This window comes from Corella eumyota, chromosome 4, assembly GCF_963082875.1.
Source record: "Corella eumyota chromosome 4, kaCorEumy4.1, whole genome shotgun sequence".
Taxonomy (NCBI): domain Eukaryota; kingdom Metazoa; phylum Chordata; class Ascidiacea; order Phlebobranchia; family Corellidae; genus Corella; species Corella eumyota.
Genome location: NC_137493.1, coordinates 7,825,668 through 7,845,616, shown reverse-complemented (window position 1 = coordinate 7,845,616; position 19,949 = coordinate 7,825,668). Strand labels below are relative to the sequence as shown.

Below are 19,949 nucleotides of genomic sequence, written 5' to 3'. Positions count from 1 at the left end.
TTAATCTAAAAATATACGCCTAAACGTAATAAATTAAACAGTCAACAAAGGTGAGCATGTGACTGTATTCGTTAGAAAAACGGTGCTTACTATCGGTTGAACTAAGTGGACATTGAGTATTAAAGTAAACAAACGCTTGGTGGTGGTCGTCCATATAAATACAACGAAAACGTAATTTTATTTTTAGTTCGCTCTCAACAGCGTACCGTTTAAGTGAGTACATGTGTTGTCGGTGTTGTTAGGGAAAAGCGTCGGTTGTAGAGAGCTCTGTAGAGAAAAAATAGCCAACGTAGTGTTATGTTACATAGGGCTTTTACACTATATGAAGTACAGTGTTCTTATTATGGTTTTAAATACGTGTAAATTATCAATATTTAATTTTACAGAATATATAATCAGAAATATTTAAAAGAGGCTTTTGAAATACAAATATATAAAAATATGAAACTATTATCAAAGCTCTTGCTTTTGGGTTGTGTTATGCTATCAGCATCTTTCACATTTCGTGAGTAGTTGTTTTAGTTTTAATTTTTTTTTAAAGTGTAAAAACGTATTGCCTTTTATTTAATAAATTTGATATATATATATATTTTTGTTTTTATAAAATTTTAAATTTGTCTTCTATTTAACACCTATTATTATTAGTAAAAAACTATTTTTTTAGTATTTAAATAAAATATATTCTTAAAATGAATTTTTTAGCAGAAAATGAAAGACAATATGAAGAAATGTTATTAAGAATAATGGATGAAGACATAGTCGAAAAAAAATCAGATTTATTAATTAATGAAATACAAGCAAATGGTGAAAATAAACAAGAGATTTCGGAGGCAAAAACTTTAGTGTTTATTAATCCACATGATAGAGTAAAACGTCAGGTAAAACTTTTTTAAATTTCATTTAATATATGTTTAATTTTTTTTAACCAATTAAAAAAAAAATTTAGTTAGTAAAAACAATTAAATTACATGACAAATTAATAATGATTTAACAGATAGTGGTACTATTTATTTATGTTGTGGAAACTATCTCATGTTAAAAATTTATAAAAAAAAATTTATATATATACAAATTTTACAATTGAAATTAACTAAAATTTTATTTTTTTTAGGACAATGAAGCTGGAAGTGGAGGTAATTCTTATTCACCAGAAGTTACATATATAAAAAAATTTATAAATAACTTTTAAAAAATGTTTGATCTGAATTTCTTTGTGAAAAATCCAAACCTCATTTTTAATTTTTCAACTACTACGATTTAAAAATTGCTGTAAATGATTTATATTTTCATTGTAGTGGAGTGCCCTGAAATAGAATGCAAAAGTAGTCCATCTTATATTTGTAAACCACCTACTGCAGAAAATGATTGTTTGTGTGTATGTGTGTGTGCCCCTGGATATTATAATCCCAATGCTGATGAAAGTGCCCCAGTATCATGTGTTAAAGGTAAGTAAATTAAATGTTTGTATTAAATTGAATTTTAAGTTAAACCAAATCTTACAGAGCAAACATATCTTATTTTGTTTTCATCTTTAATGCACTAGGCAAATATAACATAGTAATATTATCAGCAAAGATGCTCACTTCTAACATTTAAACTTAAAAATTGATCTTCTATTAAAAATTTTATGTATATAAAAAAAATATTCAAGGTAAATTTTTTGGAGGAGAAATCACTTACATAGAAGAATATATTAATAATACGGAAAACAATAAGGCAATAAAAGATGCAGTAAGTCTTTAGTTAAACATTTATGTGTAAATTGTAATTTTATTTTAATGAATATTTTCTTTACCAGACGGAATCTATATTTGCTAAAACTGAAGGTTTTGTTTCTATTAAAGTTTTATCCATAACAAGTGGTAGCACCGTTGTAAAATATGAACTAACATATGAGAATTTGGCAACTGTAAATGATAGCACAGTTCAATCAGCATTGGTATTTTTTTTACATTTTGTTAATTATTTTTATACTTTTAAAGTTACTTTTGAGTATATGTTAAATATAATTAATTTTAAAGGACTGTGGAGTTAGTGACACAACAGCTGTTGCAAGTTCTTTAACTTTAAATGTATCAAGCTCTTGCGACACTGTGATAGGTAAGAGAACAAACAATTTATTTAAATTTTTAATATTTAACTTTACAATAATCTAAAAAAAATCTGTATTGAAGCATTTAAATATTGGTCAATGTGTTTATTTAAAACTCAAAGAAAAAAATTAAAGATATTTTTTTTAAAAATAATTTTTTTTTAGACCCATCAGTTTCTTGTACAGGCAATGGGGCATTCTCAGATTACTGTGATGCTACATCAACAAAATGTTCAGTTAACTTTTATGGTTACGCTGTGTGCTCATGTACTACATCAAACACGTACAACTTAAATGATACTGTTTGTGTTGGTAAATCTATTTTTATATTTATTTTTTTATTATTAACTTATGACAAATATCTGCTATATATTGCAAATACCTTGGAATTGCAAGCCCTTCAAAGCTATGTCTACGATAATTTAAACCTTTAATCTCAAACAAAATTTAATTTTTTTTTTAAATATCAAAATTTCTGTTTTATGTTTTTGCAACGTAAATAAATTGTTCTGATAAACAAATAATTTATGTTCTGTTTTAGATCAAATTTGTTTAAGTAATGCAGACTGCAATGGACCGTTTGGTTGGTGTAATACTGAACTAGATATCCGAACTTGTACTTGTATGTGGGGCTTTACTGGAATCAATTGTGCTGAACGTGAGTTCTATTTTTAGCTTAAAAATTTTTTTTGTAATTTTTAGAGTTTTTTAGGTACTTTTTTTAAAAAGCGTTTTATACCTAACAAAGTTTAAAATAGCCATTAAAAAATAATTTTTTTTAACTCTTTTGTTTTTTTAGCCTGGCAATTTGTCCTAACTGTAGTAGCTGCTGGATGTGGCCTGATCATAATTATACTGATTGGAGTTTCATGTTATTGCTCTCGTAGAACCCAAAATACAAAAGGAAAGAAAAATTCTAAAAAACTAACCGAAACTGGCGAAATAGATTTACAGGTATATACAAATTTATTCTTTTTTAGTAATATAAAATTTAAATCATTTTAATTAAATAAAAAAAATTATATATTCATTTTGAAAAGAACAGCTACACAATGAATATAAAATCCCCAAAATACAATTAAATTTTAAAAGGTATTTTTTTAAATAGTGTAACGATTGTAAAATTTGAGCATTTTATTGATGCCAACATAAAAATGATATAATTTTTAATTTATATAATATTATTTATAATTTTAAGAAAAGCTTCACCCAATAAAAGATGAACAAATTTGTTAATTAAAAGTTCTAGCTTACTTGCTTAAAATGGATGATTTATAACTTATGTACTGCGGTTTTACTTTTTTGTTTAAACGTTCCTTAATCAAATATTACGGTTAAGTTAAACAAGGTTGTTTCGACATGTATATAGCCACACATTTAACACTTTTATGCATATCTTATTGCCAGGGTCAAAAAACAGTTAAGATTGGCAATTTAAATATTTTTTTAATTTGGAATTTTGTGAATACACGTTTGTGTGTTTTGTAGCTCCGTATACTTTAATTCCGGTGATAAAATGTGAGTCAAACTCGTGTTTGTCGCCATTAAATTTTACACTAAACTAATAGCGGCGTTAAGTCATCTTTACGTTTTTTTTTTATGAAAGTCGACCTCAACTGTCTAAACATAAATTAAATTGCTTCTGTTGTCCTGGCTTAGTTTTGCAATTTCTCTCTGTGTTTGGAGTGTTGCATACCTGGTACATTATAAATATATAGTCGGGTCAATGGCCTGCCGGTTGTTTGTTAAAGTAACGGAATATAAGATAAATATCTTACGGTATAATGGGTAAATATCTTACGCAAGAACGCTACGGCATGGAAGTAGTGGGTTTTGAACTCAGACACTCCATAAGTAGTGATTGCCACACTTTAAATGTCAAGTAAACGGCGTTTTCCCAAAAAGTAAAGTCGCCACTGCGTTTAACCACTTTGCCTTGTCGACATTGAAATATTAAAAAAGCCTATGTGAAAATCGGGTATTAAGGAAACAATATATTGCTTTTAAATGGCATCAACGTTTTAAACTAGATTACTAAGTTATTTATTTACAATTGGCGTCATGATTTGAACTTACGTTTAACTTAAAACATCGAGTTGTGTATTTCATTGTCGTTTGTTAATTGCATCCGTTTATAACAAACATATGTTTAAAATTATTGAAACAATCTTATTAGGCTATTAAAGGAAATTAACTCATTTGTTTAAATATTGACGTATATTTTTTTAGTTTATGAATTGATTATCGATAAATTCATTAGGTTAATTAAACTTAAAGCACAGTTTGTGTTTTTAAATTTCAAATAAATTTGTTTTTGTTGTTATTAGAAATACAAAATTTAGAAATGTTTTATTTTTTTATAATTTTTTAATTTAAACACGGTTCGTAAAAACTTTTCGTCAGAAAAATATGTTTTTCCATTGTCTGGTAATTTTAACCTGGTATTTTGTGTAATATGGTTAGTCCTACGTTAGTAAGATCAATGATAAGTCTTATGCTATAATTGGGGTAACAAAGAACAACGTAGTTCCTTTGTCAGCCATCCATATAATGAACATATTGGATGTTTATTTAGGTTTCCCGAATAAAACAAGCGCTCGAATTGTTTTTTATTATTTGGTAAAGAAATCCTGAGTTGTGGGTGTTTAATTTAAATTATTTAAAAAATTGTGAATTTAAAATTTTTTTTAATTTTTTGCACGTTCTAGTTTGCGTCCGTGAATTCCTTTTTTTAAATTCATTTTCAACCTGATATTTACGAAGCAACTCTTTAAACCTAGTGGCACAAAGCAAATTCCAAAGCTTAATATCACACGGTAATATAGTCATAAAAACTTACCTAAAATACTTTTACTGTTTTTATATCACATGCATTGACGCAATACGTTTAATAGTCGAGGGTGTGTTGTTGCCGTAAATGTGTAATAAATACTGACTGACTTAAGAGACTATTTGGAAAACATAACAACGCCCGACATGAAGTCTATATTTTATTGAACAACGAACAATAAATTATGGATTTCACAATTTAATATGCAAAATATCAAACCACAAATTTAATTAAAAGTTTTAATAGATATAAAATAATCAATAAAAATATAATAAATTTTTTTTTTTATTAAAAAAGAAAATATAAGTTTTACACGTTTTTATGACGAAATACTTTATTTAATTTTAATAACTTAATACAGAATGCAATTTTAAATTTAAATATTAGGTCTTTAAAATTATATACAAAGAAGAAAAAATAAAATATTTTTTAAAATAAAATATTGAATAACAGCTTTAGTATATTTTAAACTGTTTTTTTATATAGCGAAACAGGATTTGCTAATATCACTTGTTTATTTAATACACTTTAAGTACACACACGAAAAAAACATGATTTCGTTGTTATAGAAATTCGTCGAAAATTCATTTTTAACAAACGCGATAACGAAGAGTTTTAAACACAATAGCCACTTAAATAGCTTTGTCGCTTATTTCGTATTATTCAAGCAATGTTCAAGTGCACTCCAAGCGAAAGTTGATCAATACGTTTTCACTGATTCATTATCGGATTTTTTTGTATGTTGACTAATTGGTTCGGTCGAGTACAATTTAACAAATAACTCTGGGTTTAGCTAAAAAGTTGTCCTTATTTTTATCATATTATTTTTAGATTAAATAAATTAAATTGGCACAATTGTTAATTTGTAAATATTGTAAAGGCGCAAAATTTGTTTAAAAAAGGGCTTTCCTTTAAAAATTCCCTTTTTTAATATAATAAAACATTGTAAAAAAATTAAATTAAATAAATTATATACAATTTTAAATTTAAAAAAAATCAATTAAAAATGTATGGATCGGTAGGATTTATTTTAACAACCATTCAATTATTTTTGATTAATGGCTTATTAAAAAAAATTATATTTGTTTGATTGCGTTGATTTGATATAAGGGCTTTACGTTTGCTTTTAACCAAAGGTGATCAATCTCAAAAATATTTAAATTTTTAGTTTGTTTTTGATTTTTTTTGTGTGCTGTAGTTAATTACTTATACGTCACTACATATTTACTAATTCTGGACTTCACACCTTGATTAAATAAGGAAAGGGATTGGGTACTTATATGACGGGGTTGGGTACTTATAACAAATTTAATTTTAAATATATATAAAAATTTTTTAAATTAAAAATTAAGTTTGTTTAAATGTTTAGAATTTAAATTTGAAATATAATTGATATATTTTAGCTATGTTTTTTTCTATCTTGCGTGTTTTTAAAAACAAACTTCTTTGTAATAATAATTGTGAATAATTAAAAAAAACATATATTTTAGGGTATCTTATCGCGTTTAAGTTAACTTATTCTTATGACAAAAATACCAATACAGACTTAATGCATTACATTTGGTCAATATTAGCGCAGGCACAATTACATTTGACTTTCTAATTTCGACTTTCTATTTCGAAGTGCAGGCACAATTACGTTTGACTTTCTATTTCGACTTAACGACTTGCCATTTATTTACAACCAAATATATTATTTGTATTTGCATTCGCATCATATGATGTCGATTTTATTGATTTACCTTGAATTTATTATAAAAAATAAAATTTGTTGTTTTATTTTAGTTTCCTTTTAGCTGTTTTTGTTTGTTGTGTCATTGCATAAATTTTTAAAAAGTAAATCATACTAATATAAGCTTTAAATATTTAAATTGAATCACGTTTTTAGGTAATTAATTTAGTTAAGTAAACATTTTTTCGTGTAATTTTTGTTTGGCGCTTTAGTTTTCTAGCGTAAGTGCCTGGCCTTATTAATTAAACACAACCTTTGTTTTATTATTAAGGGAAAGTACGGTATACTTAGTATAATAAAGCCTAATGAGCAATACCATATTAAAACAAGCGATTTTGTAATACCCGTCTAAGTTAATAAAACATCTCTTACCCAACTAGTATTATTTAAATAAAATATTTATTTAAGATTGGTGTTACATTTATGTTTTTCTGTAATTATTAATTATTATATATAATTTTTATTTTTAGAACCCATTCACTTCCTTCCAGCCTGGTATGATGAGGGCATGGTTACCCGAAGGTAAAAGTAACATAGAGGATATGCAGATGACAAGTATTAATAACGGAAGACCTTCAACAACCCCATCGGTAAGTTAAAACCCATTGGTAAAAAAATTCACATTTTAATCTATTTTTGAAACTGTACTTTTAAATTTGGTTCAAATTTGGTTTAACTTTGATTTGGTTTGGTAAAAATACAAAAACGATATACAAAAAAAATATAATTTGTGAAAAAAAAATAAAAAAAATGTTATAGTATTACTCTAATTAACATGTTTTTTTATGTTACCGGTTTAACTAAACACGAAATCATGTTAACATATGCTAAACCTAATATTTAACCTCTAATTCATTGTGCGTATGATTCGCATAAGTAACTTGTCATTAATTATTTATTTTTAATTTTTCTCTAAGAGCTTTACTTACATAATAGATAGGATATGGTACAGAGTCATAACGCACTAATTACACGCTTGGAAATTTAAGTCAACAATTTGTAATCTATTTATGGAATAAATTATGATTATATTCTTAACGTTTGCTATATACGCAATTAATCAAGTATTTAATGTTGTACTAGCTTACATTCTTGATTTATAATATGGGTATAAATCAAAGGCTACGCCTATATTTTAATTTACAAGGTCGTCATTTGAAATACTGCTTTTTATTTTAAATTTTTATTCTCATTTAAATTAAGTTCGGTATAAAAGTTTTTAAATTTTTTTTTAAGTAATAAAAATTTAAAAGTCTTACACATCGTAGTGTTTAAATTTATAAAATCATTTTTTTAATTTTAATAACCCAAAATTCAAAATTAAATTTTTGATATATTAAAACTTTTAATATTTTGTTTGCACAGGTACAAAGGCATAATTCGAACGAAGTAAGTCAAACAAACGGGCATACCAATCATGGTTTCGAGGGTGCTTCACACCAGGTAAAATAACAAGAACTTATTATGTTATGCTTATGCTTTGTTACCATTTATATTGTAGATTTAAAATGTTTTATGTTTAAATTATTACCAAATTTATTTTTGGTTAAGGACCTTAAAAAATTAATCTTAAAAACGTTGTAGAAAAATATTTAAAATTAAATTAATTATTAAAATTGTTTTAATTACAAAATTATTTAAAAATTTTTTTTGTTTTATTTAAGTTAATGTTTTTTTCCAATATCCATTTTTGCAAAGTCTTATTGTTATTTTTGTGTTATTTGATTTTTGATTTAATTTTTTTTAGAGAGAGCACAGCAGTAGCACTTTTTCTCCCGTCAACCCCAACCAAAGATCAACGAAAGAAAATAAGGCGCTCGATTATTTCTAAAAAAAAATTCCTCTTGTTCCCGTGACGTCACGCCAAAATCAAACCATTCCAAATTCCTCATAAATAATTTCCGACCTTTGTTCATTCACCCCGCCTCGTACTGGAATTTTGTTATCTTGAAATTTTGAAATCGGAATGGCGTGTTTTAGACTGCTATAAAAAATTTCGGGTAAATCCAAGCTTAATTATTAATCTCGTTTTATGTCATCCGCGATATTGGAGCAAGTGCCTTTTATTGATCATCACCATCGGAATCTAGTTTCGCCCAAAAGTGTTTGTTTTCTGAAACATAATTTTTTAATGATCAAATAAAGGCGCGACGCGAATAGTCTTTTTAAACTCTTTCCCGACGACGCATGACCGTTTGCCGTTTATTTTTACCCAAATTTTCAAATTTGATTGGTAGAAGAGTTTTTTGGCTGCTGTTTCATGTAATTTTTTCTTCTTAACAAACATGATTTTCTAAGTGTACCAGCCTAAAAAAAGACATTCCTTCTAATAGCACGAGCAATTTTTTACACAGTATTACTTTAAAAAAGTGCACATGGTTAAATCTCATGTTTATTAATTTAAAAATAATTTATTTTTATATATTTTTTTCCCAATCACTGTTTAATCACAATCATTTATTTTTGCAATTTCTGTAATCAATATTTTTGTACATTGTGTTCCTTTCGTTCTTCATATATTCTTTAATTCTAAATACTAAGACATTGTGTAACAGTTTAATTTTATTATTATCTACTTTGTTTGAGTATGATGTATGTTTTTTTCGCGAAGTATGTTTTTTTAGTATTTTGTGTATTAATTTTGGTGTTTTTATTATATTTTTGTGCTGTTCAGTACTCGGTTTCACCCATTGTGTTTCGCTGTTAATATTTGCGCTTTTACTTTGCCTGTTTAATTTTGGTGTTTGCTAATTTTTTTTCTCGTTTGCTACTGTATGCTAGCCCACTTCAACGAAATATTTATTAATTTTTTTCTGTTATTTTATAACACGATTTTCTGTTTTTACATGTTTTTATTGAAATTTTAAGTTAATTGGGTTTTGTACATTTATAGCTATCTGGTATAGTAAAACGACGAATGGTGCTGATTTATTCTTCTTGTATGATTTTTAATTTGTTTTTAAAGCGTTGTAAACCGCCCGAGAATGCTATTGCCAAAATGTAGCCAACTGATAGTAATATAAACATGACAATTAATAGTTTTCGTCTCCATTTTTATGCACTACTGGAGCACTTTTGTACACTTTGGACTCATGCTTTGATTTTTGTAATACTGTAGTAAAATCAATTTTAAAATAGTTTAATTTTGTTTTAATTAAAAAGGTTGTTTCGCAGAATGATATGTAATAACTATACTGCTCTCCATTGCTATACGTTGCAAAGTGAGTTTAAAAAATTATTTTTTTTGTATATTTAAAAGTAGGATGGGAAAATTGGATAGTTTAGTTAAATTTTTAAATTTAGACGTAATTTAAGTTAAACAAGAAAGTTTGCATTTACTGACTTAAAATAATCAATTAAAAATAAGTATGTTTTTCCTAAAATTAACATAAATATTATTTGGAAACACTATACAGTTTTGTTTGGCAACTCTCTTGGTACTTCCCCTTTCATAAACATGTGCGAATGAACAATTTTTGGGTAGAAATTATAACATCACTCTGAAATGTCGAACAATAGTAACTGTTGCGTCACAATGGTAACTGGTTTGTAAACAAGAAAATGTTACGTAACAATAAAAATCGATGAAATTTTACTATGGAATTTGCGTAAAAAAAAATAGCGTGTTTTGATGGATAAAAGATGTATAAGCAAAACTGAAAGCTTTAAGACCCTTAATAGCTAGATTTAACTGTTGAACAAGTTAAAAAGTCGTTTTTATACGTAAGTATCGGTATAACTTTAGTTTAATACTGAGCTCCATTAGTTGGTATTTTGTCATTAACCACAAAAAATGTTTTTGGTAGAATTTTTAATTTTTAACAACAACAACAACAACAAGAGTATAAGAAATGGGGTAAATTTAAGGGGGTGGAAGGGGGATAGGGGGATATAAGGATTGTTTTGTTGGTAATGGGGAAGGAGGTGGGGGGGGGGTTGGGGGTATAATACCACTGCTCATTATTAGGACGCAACAGTTACTATTGTTCGACATTTCAGGGTGATGTTATAATTTCTACCCAATTTTTGATTTTGTTATAATAGTTGTTTTCAGATTTAGAAAATGTGTTACCACTGGACCAAACTCGCAGTAGGTCAACTGGTTTATGAGTTTGAAAATAATATGAAGGAAAATAGTTTTGGTTGTCTTTTAACGAGGTCGTATATGAGGTTCGTGCGTTTTTTGAAAACATTTTATACTTTTTATGAATTTAATCATTTTGAGGTTTTATTTTGTAAAGGGTTCTACTAATTTCTACACAGGGGGGAATATATACCACACAGGACTGCACAGGACGTGAAAACTGACAACTGATTTTACTGTCATTTAATAAACACCAAATATCGACAATTAAACCTTTTTTATTATCTTCTGCCCCCACCCCGTTGCTAGGAAATCCTCCTAGTTGCCCTAACATAAAAAACAGTCTACGTGATTTTCACATTTTATTTTTTTTATCCTGTGTGGCCTGTCTGCTTGTACGGCCCTGTGTGGTCCTGTCTGGTAATTAGTAGGACCGTTTTGTAATTTAACACTAAACCTAACTTTATATACTTTATTTGGTAGAGACCAAAAAAATAAAAAAGAACAATATTATGCAGAAAATGTAAGTTTGTTTAAAATACTAAACATAAAAAAATTTCTTTATAATTATATATTTGATTTTTTGTGACTTTTTTTTTGATTTTCTAAGGATGAAAGTGATTGTTCAGAAGATTTCCAAGATTTGTTTGAATTAAAAACTTATCTAATTGATGAAACAGGTATTTTATTGTACTTAAATTCTACAAATTCAAAATGTTTTAATTTTTCAGCTTTTATTTACTTTATTTTATTAAACAGAAAATGAAAATGTACAGATGAATAAACCATGGCAAAAATTCGAAGGTATTTTGTTTTTGTGTTGTAACCAATTTTATAATTTTTAGGCATATACATATTGAAGATATTTTTTTAAGTTATATGTAGTAATGTATTGTGATACATTGTTTTAATATTTTAAAAGGAGAGTTTGAATGTGATGAAAAGTTAATGCAATCACTGGGGTTACCAGTTTCATGGAGGCACACTAAAAATATTGTTAAGGTAAATTCTATTTTTAGGACTGTTTAAATGTTTTTATCTATTACTAATAGTGTATCTATATCAAAAAGTCAGAATTCATGATTATATATATAAAACATTTTGATAATTTTTAATTTATTTCAACAAGTGTAACTCATTTATTTATTGAAACCATTATATTATCATATTAAATTATATTAAAACGTTTATATAGGCTATGATAATTTTTATGTATATATTTAAGGAAACAAAGTCTACCAATTTAAAAGAGCTCCAGGAAAATAATGAAGACCAAGAAACAACTGACAAAGCTGAAGTAATTGATAATCACCTTAAAACAGAACTGTATAACCACAATCAAGAAAATAACATGGAATCTTATACATTTGAAGGTATTTTTTTTATTAAAACTTAACTAAATAATATTGATGTTTCTTTTAGTAGTATTTCATATCAATAATTGTATGTATGTTGAAAAAAATTTAAATAAGGTTATTTGTTTGTTAGAAAATTTGGATTTCTTTGAACCTGATTGGTTAAAATATTGGAGTGAATGTGGAAAAGAAATAACTTTAAATGAGTGGAACAATTTGGATCGAATATCATTCTGCTTGTATATGGACATGATGTAAGTTTGCTACAAATAGGCCCTATTTTTATTTTTTAATAAAATGTATTATATATATTATTTGCCTGAAATATTTTATTTATACACTTTTTCATTTAATTTGTAAACTTTGTTAGTTATTTAATTTTTTTCTAAATTGTTTTTGTGTTTATTTAAAATTAAATGTCAAGGCCCATTATCCTTTATTAAATTTTCTTTTTAACTTATATCTGTTATTTTAAAACATATATTTAAACAGAGATCACCAATTAGATAATTATGTAGACATCTGTGAAGAAATATCTCAGCCTCCTCCTGACATGAAAAAGAAAATAAAGTGGAAAAATAGATGGGATTATCACTGTGCTATTACCTATATTTATTACTATGATTGGTAAGGCGCTTTTGGTTGTAGTTAAAACGCGATAAAAACTCCATTTTTAGGCCTTATTATTCATGAGCAACACCAAAAGATTGGTAAAAAAATTGGCCTTATAATTTTGATTTATTTTTTTTATAAACTTTTTAGTTAACTTTGTTTTTTGAAAATTATTCTTTATCCAATATTTAAATAGGTTTATGGAATGGTGTTTTACAAGCAGTGGAGAATCTTGGTTTAATGTTGAGAATATTTGTCATCAAGATGACTCTGAGATATGTTTGGATTTTAACAACTTTAATCTTAAGGATTCTGAGAATGATTACAATAAAGAAAATGTTGATGCAAACGACATACGCGAATTAAATGACAAAAATAAAAACCTTGAATTAAATAAAATTGCAGAAGATCAAAAAGTTACTGGTTCTTCTGCTCCTAGTGATGGTGGAGATCAAAATACCTCTTCTTCCGCAACTACCTCACAATTTTTAACCACAGAGAATTCTCAATCAGAAACATCTCAAAAAAGTTTTTCAAATAACTCTTACATAAATAATTGTAATAACGATGATGATCCAAATGGCAATAAACCTAAAAATAATGTTAAATTAAAATCAAGTCATGAACTAGATACAGAAGAAAGCCCAACAATAATTAAACAAAGTACAACACAAACTTCAAGTGCATTTTGCACAAACAAAAATAACTCAAACCAAAATATGCCAAATGTTAAAATTAACAAATTTTCTGATGAACATATAACTAGTGATTCAGATTTTTGTAGTGGGAGTAAAAAAGAAGAATATGAAGCAACAAATCTTTTAAAACCTAATAAAAAAACAACTCAAGCTCCGATTTATCATAGTTTTCCAGATGTTTGTGAACTGTTGGGATATCAACTTGACTCTTTTAAAAGTAAGTGGTTAGCATAACAAAACACTCTGCCCAACAAAAAATCTTGTAACATATCATACCAGTAATTTAAAAGTAACATATAAAATAAGACCTTAGCTAATTATAAATTATTCTATACTGTTATTATTGTCTTTAGATATTATCTTTTAAAAAAAAAACACCTTTGTCTGTTGTCAGAGCGCAAAAGAAAGATAAAAAGTAGTAAAGTGACTTACATCCAAAAGAAACTAAGAAAAAAGATGAATGTGGATGCTGTTCATGAAAATAATTTGGTAGTTTTTTTGTCTTTGGTTTATATTTATTAACAATTATATTAACGGCCGACTCTCTGGTCTAAACAAAAAGTAACATTTTATTTCTTTGACTTGTTCTCAAATTGACTTTGGGAGTTGGAATGCTATGGGTTTGAATTCTCAGGTATTTAACCTGTTAACTGAAGTTTTGCTCGGCAAAAGCAGAGTTTCGCCATACTTTTCATCTATTGCGCCTTACTTAAAGGAACTTCAGCATAGAAGAATAGGAATGAAACCTAAGTCTAATATTCTTATTCTCAAAAATTTAGGAATTTTACAGCAATTTCACTCTTGACGAAAAAGAGAAACTCCAAACCAAAGCAACTGTTTTACAGAAAGCAAAATCATTTTTAAATAATCCAGATTTCAAATCAGTCACCAGTAAAATATTTAAAGGTAGGTTGATTATGGGTTGTATAAGTTTTTGTTGTAAAAAAACTCAATAACATATTTAATTATAACATGTAAAATTTGTAGAAGGGTTAAATTTTTAGGCAAAAGTTTGACTACCTTTTTTCAAATAAAATCTCTTTAATCAATTTGATATTTAGACAAGGAAATAGAATCAAAAAAACTTAATTTAAATAAACTGGTGAAAGCAGAAGATCAAATAAATAACTCTATTAAACAACAAGAACTACTTGATGAAAAAAATGTAGTGGATGATGGTTCTGATGGTGACAAAAATACAACAATTTGCGGTAAAATTTTTTAACAATAATTTCTCGAAATGAGACAAAAAATATTAATTTTGTATATTTAGTTGGTACAGCTAAAGTGTAAAAGGGAAAACTACTTGAATTTCACATATATTTTTTTAGTACTTTTACAGTTAGTGACATAATGCTCCTGTTTTAACAACATCTATGATATATATTAAATTTGGTTACAGCATTATTCTCTATATGTCATATTATTAATTTTTTATTTTCTTTTAGATGAAACCCACATTAAAAAAACAAAATCAAAAAAGAAACGTAAGAAAAGGCAAGTTCAGGAAATTCCCAAAGAATTAGCAGAGGCCCCCCACATGAAAAAATATTGGGCACAAAGATATAAATTATTCTCCAAATTTGATCAAGGCATTCGCTTGGATTTAGGTTACATAGTTTTATAATTATATTGGCTGCTGCAGTTCAGGTTACATAACATTTTTTTTATCTTTATCCTCGATGTGGAAAGGTCGAATGCGCGACCTAAACAAAGAGTAACAATTGTTACCCCGACCCAGTCTCGAGTTGCCTGTGGCAGTTTGGGATATTATAGAGACTATAATTGCCTGGTAATTATGCTGCTGATAAAGTGCTGGCTCAGCAGGAGTTTGTATTGTTTATATCGCCTTACTCAGGGGCGTTACAGCATGAGAGCAGTAGGGATTGAACCCACGACCTCATGGTGGTGTAGCAAGAGTTCTTACCACTAAAGCACGCTGCCGGTCAACATGCTGTATTAGCCTATTTTGTTACTTATGTTTATACATATAATGTGTCCACATCCTTCTTTTTAGCCTTACTTATAAGTTACTTAAGTCATTGTAACTCAGAAAATTGGTTTATATAGCATAAAAAGACTGATATTATTATGGAACTAAGATTATCATTAACTGAAATGAGAATTTGTTAATGAAACTCAATAATTAACAGGGAATAGTTATGTGTAATATTTGATTGATTTAATTTATGTTATATTTTTAACTTTAAAAAATATTTCAGAATCGTGGTACTCAGTTACACCAGAGAAAATAGCCGAACATATATCTTATAGATGTCAGTGTGATGTCATAGTTGATGCTTTTTGTGGAGTAGGTGGAAATACTATTCAATTTGCACAGAGATGTGAAAAAGGTAAAAAAATGAGTTTAGCAAATAAAATATTGAGAATGTTAAAAGTTTGTTTAATATAAACAACTAATTGAAGTACAAAATATTATAATGTAAATATTATTAATTAACGTTTTATACATTTCCTAAACTCTTAGCTTAATTTCCAATTTAAATTTCAAGAAAATATAATTATGTTATATTATAACCTTCCTAATTTTTAATTTTTTTTTTAGTAATATCCATCGATATTGACCCCATTAAACTGGAACATGCCAAACATAATGCAAAGATTTATGGATTAGAAGACAGAATTGATTTTATTTGTGCTAATTTTTTCGAAATTGCTCCTACTCTGAAAGCTGATGTTGTATTTTTAAGGTATGTATAATTTTTTAAAGAAAAGACAAATTTAATTCACTTTTAATACCTAACCTTGCTTAATTTTAATTCTTAACAATATGTGATGAAACTGGCTGCATAGGGTAGTAGTTAGACCACTTGGCTTCTGTTCTGAAGCAGGGCATGATGATCAGTACGGACTCCTGCCTAACATAAAACAACTGACAAGTTAATTGTCAGCCAATCACTAATAATAATTTTCTGAAATTTCAAAGTCAACTTAAGACTGAGTTGAAGCAACAAATGTTATCTCACATTTAGAATAAATAAATACAAAAAATAAAAACCATTAAACATTTTTATTTATTTTCTTCTTAATTTGTTTTTACTTTCATGTAGCCCGCCATGGGGAGGACCAGAGTATATTTATAAAGAAGTTTTCAACATGAAAGATTTGGGGGATTTTGGTGAAAAGGCCTTCGAACTGGCTCGTAACATCACCCAGAATGTCGCACTTTTCTTACCCAGAAATGCAGATGTAAATGAAGTAAGTAACTTGTTAATTTTTGATGTTCCAATACTTTTTAAAATATATGTTTTTTAATATTGGTTTATTCTCGATTTGAAAAGACTTAATGCATCTCCTATTTATGAGTTGGCTTGAGAACGCTGCGATATATATGTTGATTTGTTGTTATATACTGTTAAATAAGCTTTAACTTTTATGATAACCAGCAACATGATTACCTTTTAGTTGTCCCGACTTGCCGGGCCTGGTAAATGCGTAGAAGTCGAACAAAATCTTTTAAATAACAAAATCAAAACAATTACCGCATATTACGGAGACGATCTCATAAACTGGTCGTCTTCTCTTAAAGAGCAAAAGCAATCCCGGCGTCACACAAGTGAAGAAGATGACGTCGTGGACACGTGCGTGTACGACGCTGACGAGGCGGAAACGTTTGGATGACTTAGCAATTTTATTTTAAAAAGTAAGAAAACAATTTTTTCCGTGATAAATTGTAAAAATCGGAAAGTAGCTTATTTGTAATGTTGATTAATATACAAAAATATTCCTGTTTCAGTTAATTTTTTTAGAGATTTTAGCAAATTACAAATTGTTTGGTTTACTATTATGTGTAAGAAATTTGCCGTGCCACGTATTGTTATGCTGCAATCAGGTCATAGTTAGTTCAGATAAATATGTGCAAGGGGTTATGCAACAATACACGGCCCCCTGATGTACTATAAATCAGATTTGTTACAAACACGTTAACTAAACACAAGCTTAGGGACGACAAACAGAAAACGTTGTTGAGTTATACTGTGCGTGTCTACGTGCAATCTTAAATTGTTAACCATTAACCAGTGCGCTAATAAGTTTATAAATCCTTATAGCGATCGTTGCGCAATGTAGATTTACGAACGGTATTGTTTGCGTTCTTTGATTGCGCATTTTTAGAGTTACGGTCGCACAGTGCAAAGTGCGATAAAAAAGCCATAGAGCAAGCATGTAGCATTTACCCAAGCTATCTTGAGTCAATTTGCCTGGAGTGGGAGACATCCCCGCTTGCCTCTTTTTGTGTGTTTTTCTCGCATTGTGGGTGCACAAAATTCAAGTAATTACAAAGCCATGACCTCTAATCTATAACACAATCTCAACTGTAACTGTAAGTGGAGTTGGATTCAGGAGTATTATTACACGACTTAATGTGTATTGGTTTCTATCACAAACAAAATTAAGTTGCACAAAATAATAATACAACATTTTAATTTACATAAAATAATTGGATAATACTAAAGTAATGATATGTACAGTTTTTACATCAGATATGTACAGTTATTAGGTTGCATAGTTGTTTTACGTGGTCGACTTTACACACATTTCAAAACATGTGGTGTCATCATTTTCGATCACCTAAAATAGATTTCAATTTGAATAGGGTAAATTTCCGACAACTTTGCTTTATTTTTAGTTTATTAGGATTGATTACAATAAAACTCTCTTAAAAATTTACATAAATAGGTTTAAATGTCATTGACCTAAAACACAATAAAACTATTGTCATTGTTGACTTACTAGTGAGTTTAAATTAAGAATAGACATAATTATACTTACAGCATTTAAAAAAACACGTGGTTCCCGCCTTTTCAAAAGTTGGTTTTCGTTTTCCAGGAGACCAATAATCATAATCAAAAAACCACACCCTGTTCAATAAAAAATATTACAAATAATTTGGCTTTTTTCGGATTGATATTTAACGAACATAGAGGGCTTATTTTAATAGTAGAAAAGCAATTTGATATTTTTGATATCAAAATAATATTTTTGTTTTTTGGTCTTGCCTATAAACATGTTATGACCTGCCCAAGATGCTTTAATATGTTTGCATGCAGGTTGCTTCACGTTTAAATCAACACGCGGTCAAATTATGTCATTTAAAATACGAAAAAATACCACAGTCTTATCTTGAACATCCTTTATTAACCAGAAAGTCAATATTTTTAAACAGAGTAAATTAAAATAGCAATTCATTATTTTTTGGTATGATCTGCTGATAGTAATGGTGTCACAGAGAAACACTCAGATACACAATTACGACGTCACAGTAAATCGTGTTTCTGAGTGTCTGGTGGTGCCATCATTTTTCTTTTAATTTAAAAAAATAAATCGCAATTTAGATATTACCTTTTAAGCTTTCATTTTTGTTGTGTCTCTGTTCTGTCTTTTTTGTAGATTCGAAATGTATCTTAACCTACAAATGAATCAGTAAAATATTAGTTTTTTTAATAATGGTGTTTTGTCTAATATAGGTTTATTTTATTTACTTAATTAATTTTACAAATCTAACGCTATTATTTGAAATTCAACTAACCTTGATATATTTTTCAGCAACTTTTGTTTTTCAAACTTGCTAACTCCTAACAAAAGATAGCGAGCTTTGTCATTCTTACATTACAAGCAAAAACTAATTGGCCAACGCCCGACACCAGCAGAAAAAAACGTTGTGTGGACTTCGAATTTGCTTCGCTGGCCTTTTTATGAGGCTTGGCTTGCACGGCGGACTTGAGTAAAACTGGTACGAGCGGGTCCCGACTCTGTGTACGCAAACAATAAAAGCAAACACACCGGCTTCGATTTTATTACCTAAGTGGATCAAGATGACTGAAAAGTCAGTCAAACAAACAAGATTGTGTCGGTTGCCTGTTACGGCGTGGGGTTGTTTCTACTTCAGGTCGATAACGCTTGATGACTTTTCCGATTATAACATGCAATTAAGCGCATGCTTATCTTTTATTTGCTCGTTGCAATAGACTAATTTGACAACAATGGCAAAGTCCAAAGAGCGTTGCATAACAACGGCTTTTAGCAGCTTTCAATCAAAATGCGTTTTTTTTAATTGCAAACTGTGACACAACATTAATGTCGAGTTTTAAATTTTTAAGAATTTGAAATTTTTTAATAAAAAGAAAATGTTGTTTCCACTGTTTTTATTTATGTGTCTATTTAAATTGTTTTAACTAATAAAATATACAATTTAATATAATTTTATCACCTAAATTGCAATAATTACTCAACAACAGTACATTTATAAAGGCTTTAGATTTTTTTACATAAAGTTAAACTGTAGTTTTAAAATAAAATTAGCTGGTCCTTTAAAAATATAAATTGTATTTTTGTAAAACAAACTAGCATTAAAGCGGTAAAGCAATTAATTTAATTTTAACGCATTTTTTTATTTCTAGGCAAATTTATTACAGATATGTAGAATTATAGCCTTTAGCGATACGAATAACTTATTTTAAGGCATAGTGCTCGTATAGTCAAATATAGGGTAAAACAAAAGTCAATATAACTATGCAATTTCTCGTG

At 27.9% G+C, this 19,949-nt stretch overlaps 2 protein-coding genes across 3 annotated transcripts; both read left to right on the top strand.

Moving 5' to 3' along the window:
* Positions 1-390: 390 nt before the first annotated feature.
* On the top strand, positions 391-9,791 carry LOC145750480 (mucin-13-like). 2 transcript variants are annotated; one of them, XM_082566524.1, is made up of 13 exons: positions 391-505; positions 706-878; positions 1,112-1,133; positions 1,296-1,445; positions 1,652-1,731; positions 1,799-1,939; positions 2,022-2,100; positions 2,258-2,404; positions 2,634-2,750; positions 2,892-3,046; positions 7,125-7,244; positions 8,020-8,097; positions 8,402-9,791. In XM_082566524.1, the coding sequence occupies exons 1-13, from the start codon at positions 442-444 to the stop codon at positions 8,483-8,485; spliced, it is 1,410 nt and encodes a 469-aa protein (XP_082422650.1). In that variant the 5' UTR covers positions 391-441; the 3' UTR covers positions 8,486-9,791. The 2 variants fall into 2 exon arrangements, with proteins under 2 accessions (XP_082422650.1, XP_082422649.1); XM_082566523.1 differs by having other exon boundaries at positions 396-505; positions 703-878.
* Positions 9,792-10,171: 380 nt separating this feature from the next.
* Positions 10,172-19,560, top strand: LOC145750385 (uncharacterized). The gene is made up of 19 exons (XM_082566411.1): positions 10,172-10,377; positions 10,709-10,824; positions 11,222-11,261; positions 11,349-11,418; positions 11,498-11,542; positions 11,661-11,740; positions 11,964-12,111; positions 12,227-12,347; positions 12,586-12,720; positions 12,902-13,620; positions 13,798-13,892; positions 14,183-14,309; positions 14,465-14,614; positions 14,852-15,013; positions 15,626-15,757; positions 15,970-16,114; positions 16,475-16,622; positions 16,830-17,067; positions 18,969-19,560. Exons 2-18 carry the CDS (start codon positions 10,718-10,720, stop codon positions 17,043-17,045), a joined length of 2,640 nt encoding a protein of 879 aa, XP_082422537.1. The 5' UTR covers positions 10,172-10,377; positions 10,709-10,717; the 3' UTR covers positions 17,046-17,067; positions 18,969-19,560.
* The last annotated feature ends 389 nt before the right edge of the window (positions 19,561-19,949 follow it).